Genomic DNA, 14,353 nt, shown 5'->3' with positions numbered 1-14,353 from the left:
TGTTTTTGTCTGTTTTCCATTTAAAATCGTCCAAAAAATCCTTAAAACAAGATACATTTACTTGAGTAGCAACATATAAGATATTTAGACTTGCTTTAAGAGAATGTATCTTAAATATGAGTATTTTGAATATATGTGTATTTTTTCACTTGGTTATACTTCTGCGAGTGCAGTAAAGACAAAATATACTTATTTTCAAGATCTATTCTCTAAAAGCAAGTCTAAATATATTATATGCTGCTTTTCAGGTGAATGCGTCTTTTTTAAAGGGTTTTTAAATATTTTAAAATATTAGTATTTTTAATATTATATTCAACATTCTCAGTAAAAAAAAAAAAAAAAAATATTCTGCAGTATAGCTGCTAAAGAAAATGTACTTTGTTTTAAAGGAGTTTTATATATTTATACTGTAATACAAACCAAAACAAAAATGAATCAAAAACGTATTTTGTTGCAGTGTATAATCAGAATCACTTCAATCCATATTTAACTCACAAAAAACGAACTCTCTCTTTTAAATAAAGCTGTGTATTGCCAATTTTCTTCACGATAAGAAATGCACAGTGACATATATATTGATTCAATAAGTCGCGAGTCATCACGTTATAATCTAGCTGCATTAAGCGTGCGCGCTCGAGGGATGAGCATCCCCATGACAGAGTGTGCCTCAGCCGAGTGCAGTTTCAATCTCTCCCCCTTAGATCGGGACATTCGCGCAACTTAGAGAAGAGGTGCTGAAAACACAGAGAAATGCCAGTTTCGGAGTTTGTAGTTATTTACATAATCTGCTTCCATATTATTTGAACATAATAAAGCTATAATGCATTAAATATAACTGCATTTAAGATATAACGCCAAGGTGTTTCCTTTAAAGAACTCCGGCTCCGCTTATTCCACAATGAGAGTGCTTCTGTATTTACTTACTTTGTATTTTTGTATAATTCCCTCATACTTTCTGATCTACATCACCTGAAGCTGTTTGGAAAGTTTAGAGTGCATCTGGACTGGGAGCTGTGTAATTCTGTGTAAAACTGCAGTGCTGCTGTCATGCGTCATCGTTAGAGTTTAATGTGATCTCATGTTACGTTAGATGACATCAAACAACTATTTGACAACGAAAATTTTTGTGGACAATTTTTTTGTCGACATTGTGGATAACATTGACTAATCGTTTCAGACCTAGTTAACGCATTAGGTATCATGAACTAACAATAAACAATTCTATTTTTTACAGCATTTATTAATCTTGGTTTTTGTTAACTTCTAACTATACCATTGTTCTTTGTTTGTACATGATAGTTCATAGTGCATAAATGTATAAGTATGTTGAAACTAACATTAACCAAAATTAATGTGCCGAAAAAGTAGTTTCTTGTTAGTTTATATTAACTAATGTAGTTAACTTATGCTAGCAAATAAAACATTATTATAAAGTTTTTCCAAATAAACATTTTATATTTTATGTTTTTACTGCACTGTTGCCAATGTAATGTTATCAATTACCACATTACATTACTGTAAAATATAATGTTAATAGCACAACATTATAATCTTCAATGTTATCTTTGTATTTATTTAAAAGCATTAAAGTTTACAATAACCAAAATTAGATTAGGCTAGAACTCTAAGCTGACCAAAAGAGATGCACAAGCAAAGCATCTGAACAAATGTACACTTGTTTTAACATGGAACCACCCTTTTCTACCAAAACTTGAGATCGGTTTTCAATTTCTTCAGTACTTAATCATTGTTCACTTTACAGCTCCTGATGTCTGATTTAAATCCTTTCAGCCAAGAGTTATTTAATATCAAATTATTGGGTGATGATATACTTTCAAGAGTTTACGTCAAAACAGCTGGGGAGAGCTTATGCAAGGTTTGCATAATACTTGGCATAAACATTTGGTCATGTCAATAGACCCATGCCCCGGCAAATACAAATATAGTCGCTAAAGATCTCAGAGGCACTATCTCTGTGTTTGGCTCAGAGCTGTTTCATACGTTATGCCAACTGTTGTTTTTGGCACTTGAAAGACATGAGGGTTGGCTTCCATTAAAATGTGCTAACCCAGAAAGAAAACTGCCATTATTTTCTTCTTACCCTAAATCCATTTTAAAAAGCTGGAAAAGATCAAATTGAGTTTCTTGGTAGGTATAATAAATAACAGGTAGTCCATTTATTAAAAACATATCTACTAGCCCATTTGGGTGATTCATTTAAAAGCAGAGTGATCCATTAAATTGTCTTCACTCCTGTACTGCCAAAATGGCCAAAGACATCCATCTGAATGTGTATGGCTGTAGCGTTGTTTTTTTTTTTTAAAGCAATGAATTTAAAGATGCAACTTCCTATTTATCTAACAGCTACAGCATAACACACTGTCAACACGCTTATGAAAGCACCACTGCTAAAATAATAATAATAATAATAATAATAAATCCTTCAAGAAAAAAATCTAGTTGACCTCACTAACCAACTAATAGGGTGTTAGATATGACTAGTCGACCTAAGTGATCCATCCCTAATTGCAAAGAGGCACAAGAACGACGACCATACTTCCATGTCCCTCATCCTGTTCTGTCAGGCATTCGTCCTTCACTCTTCCTAATAAGTTCATCTCCATCTTGAACACAGATGTTGCGGCTTACACGCTTGCAGAAAGTGGCTAGCGCTGTGTGCCAGTTGTGTGCAGGCCTGACTGGACCAAGGCCCAGTTACAGTCTGGGGTTCTGTTAGTGCTTTTGTGTCGGGGGTAACATGATCCAGGTGTGTATTTTGACCTCAGGTCACCTTTGTCTAGCTCATCAGCCTCAAAATGCACAAAATGGGATTTGTACGCCATTTCCTGTGCTCACATTGATATAGATAAAAAACATACTTGAGATTGTGCGTACCATCACAAACCTTCGGCCATCAGTACACACATTTTTACAGGTTTTGCATTTTAGCAGCTTAAGTGGCTAAAGAATTTTGTTGACATTACTTTCAGTCCTAAATCTGCAACTAATCTGTGATTTGAAAATGCCACTGCCAAACACAGTTGCAAGGAGGCCTTTGTCAACCGAAGATTTCAACTGGTAACTGACTCATTCAACTTAAGCTGTGCTTCATGGTAAGTCTCTTGGTATCATTTGGAAGTTTGATTCATTTTCTAACCTTTTCACTCTTAGCTAGTCAACAAATCTTTGGTAAACATTGCAATGCTTATGGGATCACTTCATTATTGGGGTTTTGTGATGACATTTGAGTTAGGGAGTGAATAACTCTCATCCCTCAGACACAACAAGATATTATGTGAAAAAAATATATTGCAACATATGGACGATGACAAAACAGGCAAATGGCGTGTTGAAAGCTCAATGTCAGGACATTTCATACCGCTAAAATCACATTCCACCCGACCATGACCCTAAACGGACCAATAACCTTCCAACACTGTTAATTGCTGGAGCAATTAGGATCGTTTAGATATTACAAGTTAATCATAAAGAATTTAGTGATATTAGACATATTTTTTAAACAAGTGCTGACAGTGAGTTTTGTTTTTCCTTTGTTGTGCACAGACACTATGAGTAAAGTCCAGGGTCAAAATGTTGCACATGCAGCATGTTTTAAAACATGAATATAGGTATTTTTGATTTGTTTATTTGTATGACTGCAATGTATTGGTCTGGTTTTACAAAACTATAATACAAAATTTGATCCAGTTAATACTCACAGTTGATGTTGGGCTCAGTGTTGTCTCCTGCTAACAGACTGTTGATTGTGATTTGGTAGATGATATGCAGCAGCAGGAAGGTCATACTGGTGAAACACAGGGATTTCAGCAAGCGCCCTGTGTGGCCTGTAGAAAAAGCAATGTGTTTTTAGAATAACTGAATTAAAACTTAAAGGGACAGTTCACATCAAAATCATCATTTACACACTCATGTTTTCCAAAGCAATATGACTTTCTTTACACCAGGAACACAAAAGAAAAAAGATGGTTATATGGTTAAATATATGCAAGAAAGAAAAAAACAATCACAATTCAGTAAAAATAATAATAATAAAAAAAAATATCTGAAAAAGAAGACCAAACAAAATTTAGTATGCAAATATCACAATTAAATCATTACTGTCCATTATTTTATAAATACTGGATAATTTATCAATGTAATCCAGACAGGGACATTTTCAAAATTAAAAAGTTTAATATTTATTCATGAGAGCATTCAATTTAAGGCGTTAATTCAGTGCTATTAATTATATAAAAAAATAACGCATTAAAAAATGTCCGCGGATCATACCATCGGAACAATTCAAGCTTGAAGTACCACCTGTTTTCTCCAGGGGGTAGTAAGCGAAACTCCAGCTGTATAAGCAAGGCACAGCTTATCCAGAGATCAAACCACACTCACCAACAGCAGACAGTATAACATAAGGAAGTGTTCTTGCATTCAAACACTTAATGGAGCACAAATCCAAATGCAGGGGTCTTAAGATGTGTTTTTCTGAGTTTCAAAATATATTTATTGACACAAACACTTAAAAATGGTATGTTTATGACGTGACACAACCAAAGTCAGACAACATCTGACGCAGGTGTACTTTGACATGTCTTTAGAAAAGAGCTTATAATAAATCTCGGACTGATTGACGAATTCATTTGCAAAATGATTCCTGTGAACTGTAGGCCAATGATTTGCTTTTGTTCAATAATATGGAAATAAACAATATATTGGATTCTATGGCCAATTTTTGCATTGTCTTATCAATGCTTTACTTTTAAAATAATATATTTTTAATTATTTAAATATAACTATTTATAATGATTTTATAATTATATATTGAATTATTGTTTTTTAAGGGGCTTTCTCAGCAAATATTTATATATGTGTTTAATTGTGATTAATTTGATTAGTTAATAGGCATAACGTACAGTAATTAATTCGATTAAAACTGTAATCGATTGACAGCCCTAATATACTGTATATACTGTACACAGGTTTGGGGAGTAACGAAATGTAACGGGATTACGTATTTCAAATACAAAATATAAGTAACTATATTCCACTACAGTTACAATTTAAATCATTGGTAATTAGAATACAGTTACATTCAAAAAGTATTTTGATTACTGAAGAGATTACTTTGCATTTTATTGTCATTTGTTTCATTTAATATTTAGTGATTTCAGATGAAAAACATTTAAACATATAAATGATGTGATCAAAAGTGCATTTGAACAGCAGTGAAACACTTTCTTATGATGTGTTACATTCATACGAGCAGACAGAGAAGTAAGTTTGAAGTAAGTTTGGAGCAGAAGAAATAGAAATAAACCTTGTGTAAATTGGCAGCTTTACGCTAAGCTAAAATGCTATTTCTAGCCATTTTACATGCACGTTACCAGGCATGATCATATTTTATTATCAAGAAAATTCACGTTGGATCATAATTTATTTTTTTCTAGTAAGACCTTTGATATTAGGGCAAAAATCATATTCTTGATAATACATTTCGTATTGTTTTCCTGTAAAAATATCTAAAAATCCTTAAAACAAGATCAATTTGATTTATCTTGTTTTAGAAACAACACTGCATAAGATATTTAGGTTTTTCAGAGAATGTATTTTTAACATGTGTATTTTGTCGTACTGTACTTGCAGAGTTTTTATAGTCAAAACAAGTGAAAAAAATCTACCAGTGCTGAAGAAGTAATCCAAAGTATTTAGAATACGTTACTGACCTTGAGTAATCTAACGGAATACATTACAAATTACATTTTACAGCATGTATTCTGTAATCTGTAGTGGAATACATTTCAAAAGTAACACTCCCAACCCTCCCGACTGTACATATACACTGATGAGCCAAAACATTATGACCACTCACAGGTGAAGCGAATAATGATGATCATCTCCTAACAAGGCCAAATGTCAAGGTCTGAGTAGATTAGATGGTAAGCGAACAATCAGTTCTCGTAGTCAATGTGTTGAATGCAGGAGAAATGGGCAGGAGTAAAGACCTGAGCGACTTTGACAAGGGCCAAATTGTTATGGCAAGACGACTGGGTCAGAGCATCTCTGAAATGTCAAGTCTTGTGGGGTGCTCCCAGTCAGCAGTGGTGAGTAACTACTGATAGTGGTCCAAGGAGGAACAAACCACAAACTGGCGACAGGGTATTGGGCGCCCAAGGCTCATCGATGCACAAGGGCAACGAAGGCTATCCCATCTGGTCCGAATCGACAGAAGGTCTACTCTGGCACAAGTCACAGAAAATTTTAATGATGGTTACGAGATAAATGTGTCACAACACACTGTACATCACATCCTGCTGCGTATGGGGCTGTGTAGCTGCAGATCGGTCAGAGTGCTCATGATGACCCCTGTCCACTGTTGAAAGCGCCTACAATGGGCACACAATGGTATTCCCTGATTGCAGTGGCCTCTTTCAGCAGGATAATGCACCCTGCCACACTGCACACATTGTTTGGGAATGGTTTGAGGAACATGAAGAGTTCAAGGTGTTGCTCCGGCCTCCAAATTCCCCAGATCTCAATCTGATTGAGCATCTGTGGGATGTGCTGGACCAACAAGTCCGATCCACAGCAGCTCCACCTCACAACTTACAGGACTTGAAGGATCTGCTGCTAATGTCTTGGTGCCAGATACCACAGGACACTTTCAGGGGTCTTGTAGAGTCCCTGCCTTGGCATTGCAGAAGTTTAATACTTATGGTTAGGGATCAGCAACAAATGCTGCCTTGCAAGCTCTGTGAAAATTAGCAAAAAACAGGTGAGTGTCTACAGTAAGGCATAACTACAAATTCTGAGTAAATCTATGGAGCTTTTTACAGAGTTCTGTGGGCGCAGATTCCATGCAGGTCGGGTCATAAAAAATTTTTGTGTCAAAAAAGTTAAGGAGCAATAAGAACTCAATGACTTGTAATATTCCAGATTTGTACAGATCTAATCCAATTGAGTCCAGCAGTGACCATGGAGAATTCAAGCATTCCACGTGTCAGGGTAAAAGTTCACTGAGTTGAACCTGTCTGTCTGCTCTTAATAGGAAAGGGCTGCTGTAATCCACCACTATTAGCGGAAATACACCCTTGTATTACAGGTCACTCTCTCTCTCTCACTCTGGGTAGTCATTTACTGTTAATATTTTTGGCAGTATTTGGTCCGTTCATCATTGAGGATCACTGGGCTGTGAGTTCAGAGGCATGGCCATTTTCAGAAAACTCCTAAATGAAACAGCTCTGTAATGCAAGTTTTAGGTCATAAAGGGGTTGAACAGGTTTTTGATTTATTTATATTGCTGCATAAACATTTCTGTTCATGATTTAAAGGGGAAGGATTCAGAAGTGGATACTGGATGTTGGTTCTCTATCAAAGGAACAACAGAATCATGATACATATGGAAAGTGTGAAGATTGGTTAGACTTAGCTGGCTTAGTTATGGCTATCTCGGCATAGTAAAATGGGATGTTAGAACAGATTTTAGCATAGAAAAAGAACATCCCTTTTAAAGTTAGGTTACATGAAGTGAATTGGTTAGTAGTTCATTTTTGCAAACTTTGTAACAAATATCCTTTGTTTAAAGTAACTGTAGAAATGACTGAGGTAGTAAATGAGGTCTAAAACATTACAGAAAGTAGTGTCCATAACATTAGTGAGTCTAAAATCACAGTCTGCATAAGTACACGTCTCTTTTGATTAAATGCAGACCTCATTAATTCACAAGAGCACATTTACAGTCATATTCAGAATATCAGAGGTAATGAGAGTGGATCATTTCAGCTCCCTCTGGATTTCAATGTAATATTATGTATCAGTCCTCGCACACAGGCTGTTTCCGTAGCACACTGTAACTCAATTTCTTAAAACGTTAGGGAACAGAATCAAGGCTAAAAGCTTCCACATCACAGAACTGTCAAACTTTTAGGATGGATAAGAAAAACTGATTCTACAGGAAAAACACATACTCAGATAGATTATTTACTAACAATTAAACAGTAAATTATTCAAGTATATGCAGTAGGCCTACAGGTGACATTTCAAACATGTATTATTAATATTGTCTAATTATTCTGGAAATATGTTGTACAGTATGTATAATATGAACTTTTATTTTATACATTTTAGTTCTGCTTTGTTCAATACAAATTTTTATGACAATACTGGTTCCTGTTTCATTACCTCAATTCAAATTTAATTCAAATAAAGAATTGGAATTTAAAAAATAATTCAATTCTGAATGGTTAGCAAGGAATGCATGACCCTCCATTGTCAATGGAGTAAAGAAATGTCTAGCAGCTATTTTCACCTCGTAGTTGCTGTAGATGAGTAAAATAACAAAAATAAATGAAAAGATGTTATTTAGGAGGGTGAGTTGTGTACAACTGTAAATTGGAAATTATAAAATGAGCTGTCAGACCACAGACACAATGCAGGCTAACAGGCCACTAAACACTCAAGCAAACACGTCCATTCATTAGACATTGTTGTGTTTTAAGGTTAACATGCTGTCACACAAAACACATTCATGATGATTTTAAAGACAGCAGGCTCATAAATAATAGTACCATGATTCATATGTCCAGCACAACAATTCAAGGAGACCCTTAAAGTGTACCGTACAAGCTAAAGTGCTAAGGAGATTAATGTGCAGTGTTCAAACAGACTTTACATCTATACTCCATAGCCATAAAATCTCTGAACATTTAACATTGTGTTAAATCTGCATCATTTTGTTTTTTTGTTTTGATTTATGTTTTATGTTTGGTAACACACAATACCACTTCTTAAAGTAGTCATTATTGTGACAGATGAATTACATATGAATATGTTTTGCAGCCTTTCTCTTCCTGTCAAAAACTTACCCCAAATTTTGATGACTCTTCACATACTGTATGAGTGTATTAAATGTCCAGTTACTGTACCTGTCCATAAAACCTGCCTTCAACTAGCAATAATAATCAGCAAATCATAGTTTTGGCAGGCTGTTATGCAAAACTAAAGGCTATTGGCTACTTAAAGCTACACTGTGTAAGACTTTTAGTTAGAAATTAACAAAATTTCATTAATGAGTGAGTACACTAAAAATCCATCTTCCAAACCGTGGCAGCTATGGCAAGCCTATAATAACGATTTATATTTTAGAGCTGTTGGGATGGATTTCCAGGGATATTGCATACTTCCGTCATTCGTGCGTGTTTACATCATGTCCGTAAATATAGAAAAGAAGGTCCAGCTACTATAGCGCGTGTATGGTGCGATGGAAGGTGTAGCCACAACAAATGAGCAACATTGACCATAGATCGTGAAATGCGAAAGGCAACCCTCTGGGGAATCACCTGTTGTAAAAATAAAGAAACCTTGAACCGAGAAGAGACTGCAAGCAGAAAGCGACAGGGCCCGTAATAAAACACAAATCAATATCGGCTTGGCTTTTCATAGGTGGCAACAACTTAGAGATCTGAAAGGATTTAAAACCAACCCCGAGATGGCTTTTTTCTTGCTCAACAGATAAGATATCTTATTGGACCGATAGTTAGCCAAGTATCTCTCTAACATTAGTGCGGTTGTTCGTTAGCCACTCTAATGAAACATTTTATTATGGGTTGTGGTACTGCAGTGCTTGATTTCATTTTTGAGGAAGGACAGTGGAAAATTTTAAACTACATACTAGCTATGTCTTCATCTATCTAATTAGCCAACTAGCAACCATTTACAGCTAAACAGGTTACCTATTAAGCTAGGATTTAGTTTCACGTTGTGAGTTTTGATGTTGTTAGTAACATTCACTCTGATAAGATGATCACCTGTAAATATGGTCACACTAGTACACCTCAAACCATCAGATTCATCCATGCAGAAGAGCTGAGGGCCAAAAGTAACAGGCCGAGTTCAGAATGGCATTCTACTACTATTTCTGCCATATACAGACATGGCAGAAGTAAGAGTAGTATGGGTAGTATGTCATTCCGAACTCAGCCATATAAAATACTGTGAAGAATGATATATTGTGAAGACTAATGGCTTTAAAAACATTAATTTCACACCACTGGAATACTTGCCTCCATGAATGCATTAACACCTTCTTATAATTGTATTCAAATCACCTGAGCAATCTAAACTCAAACAGCTGTTGCTGTGAAGCAAAGTTTTATGTTCATTACAATGGTTTACTGTTATGAAAATGTTTTACAGGTCTGGTCATGCCATGCCACACTATTTCTACTGTATTCAGGTCATTAGCCTAATTAGAAGACATTCTATATACCAACACCCAAAAGGGCAAATCAATTTTATGTCTGGTTCCAACTCTTTAGCAAAAGGCTTCTTAACGGGTTATTTTGAGATCTATTTCCAAATAAATGTGTAGAATGATTAAAAATTACTCAATAATTCAGTAGGCAGGATTTGTGCTGATGATGACTTTAAGGAAATGGAAATATGTTTTTTTTTTTTTTTTTTTTTAATGCACAAACTTTAATACAACCCGGGGGTTTTTTGTAATTAAAATTAACATATTTCAAGCTTTTCTTTTAGTTATCTGAAGGTCACATTTCAACTCAAATCTTGAAATATTTTAGTTTATTTTTGCTACTTTTCCAATACCTTTTATAAATATTTGTTATTGTTTTATCAATGTCTCTGACCTACACTTTCAAGCTTGCAAAATGAAAATCCATTATAAGCATTTTAATTATTACAATTTTAAATCAAATATCTTTCCCTTGGTCATTTTGGTCATTTCCAACATGACCAACCATTTTGCCCCAAACAAATTTTTTGTGTTCTTGTTGTCACCAAGGAGACAATATAGTACAAGTGAAGCGTATACTGGAAATAAGAGACATGTTATATGTAAATAAAACAAGAAAAAGTCAAGTTAAATATCACAAGTGAACAGAATATTTTATTTGTGTCATTTACAATCAAGCTGGACTTTTGTTAAATTATGAAAAAGTGTGACAGTCTAATTTTCATTGAGTGTAATTAGTATACAAAAATGCAAGCAGTGAACCTGCATTTAATGACATTTCCACCACAGAATGAATGGTGATGTGGTGGAAATGACATTTATTAATGACAGTTCAGGGGACAAAAAAAAAAAAAAAAAAACGAATACTCCTGTGGTGCATGTTTATCTACTGCTGGACATTGTTAGTAAAAAAAAATAATAATACATTTGAAATTTTGAAAAGTGTTACTTAAGGGAGTTTAATTTCTAGATCATAGGACCAACTGTGCCCATAGTAAAAAAAATATGCTGTTGGCATAACAGTGTCAGCATGCCGTTTGGGCGACAGTTTCTCATTATTATTTTCCCCAATGAGCCACTTCATCCATTTCAGACCGACTGAAAGGATTTATGAGTTTGTATGCGGTATTTAATTGCAAAAATGTTGGGAGTATCTTTATTATTTGAGAGGTCAGAAATATGACCTGGAGAGAGAGCTAAGAGAATCCATGTCCAACTCAGACCATTGCTCGAGCCAAATCCGAAACGCTGTTGTCCTGAATTCTGAGGTTTCATCACCTTAATCGTATTTGAAGGCAGTCTTGTCTACAAAAATAAAAGTTCAAGCTGGTTTGCTCATTCAAAAAGCCCCTTGGCTCCAATGGATGAGAGATATTAGTTTTGCAATTTGGCTCCTTTTTGTGAACACAAGTTAGGAAGGGTTTAAAAGCAGTTACAAAAGGACTATCTGTCGATATTACTATTGATCCATTAACCACAGCTTACAGACAATGTACCAGCAATGACGACAGTGGAACCTCAGTCAATTGCCGGGTAATCCTATCATATCGCCAAAAGGCTTTTAGAGACTAAGACTGATATTCAGAACTGAAAGCACTGAGCAGGATAGAGCCTCAATAAGATGAGATATAAAATGTTACTCCAATGGGAATGTCATCTCCTGTTGTAATTGACATAATTGATTTGAATCAATTCATTCTTAGACTGCAATTACTTTAAGTCAGGAAGCAACTAAACCAGTCTAGATCCTAATGTAAAATGTAATGTCTATTATTCGTTCAGTGTTCTCTTAAAAATAAAGGTTCTTCATTGGTTCTTAGGTACAGCAAATAACTCTGTACTTGTCAAGAACTATTTTATGCTGTTTAGGGTTCTTGAAATGTTTCTTTGGCGGTTAAATAAAGTTTAAAATCGTTCTGAAAGCCGAGGCCGCTCTGCTCTCCTCCCGCTATGCTCCTCTGTGGCTCCCAAGGGACCATATGAGTGAGGCGCAAGAGGATGGGAGATAAAGTGTGGAGATTTTAGGAGGGTTTGGCGCCGGCTCAAGTCTTGCATGCCTCCTCTTCTCCATATCAAGCAGCTTCGCCTGTTTAGTATGGGCCTGACGATATGTGCCCCACAGTTGGCAGGCATGATACGATTACATTCGGCAGAGATGAGGGGGATGCTATATTGCTGGATGCTGGGCTTTCTTTAGTGAGACGTGTATGCACTCAGGTGAGGCGCTTACCATATTTTTCCCACAAAGTGGGACAAAGTGGCCTCTGAGGCTGAATTGCTTGCGTCTCGCTTGAGCCTTAAAAAAAAGTGAGAAAAAGGTGTTCACCATGTTGGCACGCCTCCCAATTTCAGCCAGTGCTGTTCTTTCCAGAGCTACACGTTATGACTTGATACTATCCCTGTTTATTGAGAGTTTAGGTCTCTGGTGCAGCCACCTTTGTGGTGCTTGTTAAAACACCATGTCACGAATTGGCACTTAGTCCACCAAGACCTCTGCCCAGGAAAATGGCAGGTCTATGGGCGGCCTGGTGTCCATGGATTGACACCCCTGGCTAAATGGTTAAGAATTCCCTTCTCGCATTCTCTGCCACTGTGAGTCGGGAATGAGAGTGTGACATCTCCCCTGTAACACAGGATGGTTTTCGCCCTGTTTTTACTGTTGTTGACGCCATACCAGAAGAATTGCCATGTTATAACACTGAGGCGCCTCCATGTCGCCTAGCAGACCTCTCGGTTTCACCACTGTTGCGAGCCGGGAACCATATGGTGACGTGACACAGGTCACTTTGATGCCTGTTTTTACTATTGTTGGTAACTTGCCAGGAGGCTGCCATGTCACAAAACAAACTTTAGACCTTGGAGCACAGAGCATGCATGCTGGATAGACCCTGGTGAGTGGTTTCTTCCACAAACCCAGGACAGCGCTTTCGCTTTTCCCGCCGTTGTATTCCGGAAACGAGAAAACTATTCCAGTTCAGCGACTGCTGTGTTGCTGTTGGTGGTATTCCAGAAGTCTGCCATGCCCCAACACGACTGGAGGTAAAGAGAAGCTGCATAGCTGTGCCTCACTACAGATTTTTTGCTGTTACGGAACTGAAAGATGTGCTCTCCTCCCTTCAGTCATAAAATTCTGATGATTTGGTGCTGGGCTCCAGTTTATATGCCCACAATAACGCAAGCATAAGGCTGAGCACAAAGTGTCACCAGCCAGTCAAATTGCTGTGATGGTTTAGGGTTACTAGGTCACTGCCCCTAGGAGGAGCTCCCATAACGTCAGCTTCTGATCTCATTCCCTCCTCTCAGGAAATCAAGGTTACACTCGCAACCGAAACATTCTTGATGTTACATTAGAGGTTCTTAATATAAGTGTATTTGTTTCTGTGTTCTATAGCACAAGTGCACGGATGGTTTGTTAAAGCACTAGAGTCTATGTGATTTTTTGTGCCCATTTTATGGTCCGCTATGCAAAAAAAATTAAAAATGTAGATGAGAAACTTAGAAAAGTAAGTAGGCTAAATAGAAAAGTAATAGCACACCACTCCTCAGTAAGCCTTATTTGAAGATTAATTTTTGTCCATAGCACAAACAGTGGGGGATGAGTTGCATGCCTAAGTTTAATACTTAGTATTAAATAATAGCCATATGTATAAGCAAAAGTCACAATGATGCTTAGCTTAGCAAACACCACTAATTATGTATTAAATGTGTGCATGGAGTTATCTGACCAACCAAAAAATGTTAGAACTATTTTTTGAACAATGGCAAAGACCAAAATCCTCACACAGAAGTCTACAGTTATACAAAACATTTCCAAAAGATTTATTTGATAGCAATTTAAAACCAAAATGTTTAAATAGATGTTTATTGTTCATGGATATATTGGTTACTGTTTAGCTAAGCATCTGGTCTCCAAGTTTACATACCAAGAGTCTGAATCATCAAAGTTTGTGATTCATTTAAAAAAAATGAACAAATCTCTACTCTGACCTTTTACTGGCATACAAAATCAGGTCAAAACCCATTTTTGATGGGATTCATTATGATTGCTGAATACAAACTGCTGCTATTGATGTAAAAATGAATGAAAATAAATTA

General features: G+C 36.2%; 1 protein-coding gene across 1 annotated transcript in view; it reads right to left on the bottom strand.

Annotated features, from left to right (window-relative positions):
* LOC127431508 (piezo-type mechanosensitive ion channel component 2-like) overlaps positions 1-14,353 on the bottom strand; it is a 167,758-nt gene that overhangs the window by 115,714 nt on the left and 37,691 nt on the right. The window contains exon 3 of the mRNA XM_051681948.1: positions 3,720-3,845. Within this exon, the coding sequence (XP_051537908.1) occupies positions 3,720-3,845 (126 nt within the window). The remainder of the gene's footprint in view (positions 1-3,719; positions 3,846-14,353) is intronic.

This window comes from Myxocyprinus asiaticus, chromosome 41 (genome assembly GCF_019703515.2).
Source record: "Myxocyprinus asiaticus isolate MX2 ecotype Aquarium Trade chromosome 41, UBuf_Myxa_2, whole genome shotgun sequence".
NCBI lineage: Eukaryota > Metazoa > Chordata > Actinopteri > Cypriniformes > Catostomidae > Myxocyprinus > Myxocyprinus asiaticus.
Note: the sequence above shows the minus strand (reverse complement) of the source record. Positions and strands in the feature narration are given on the sequence as shown.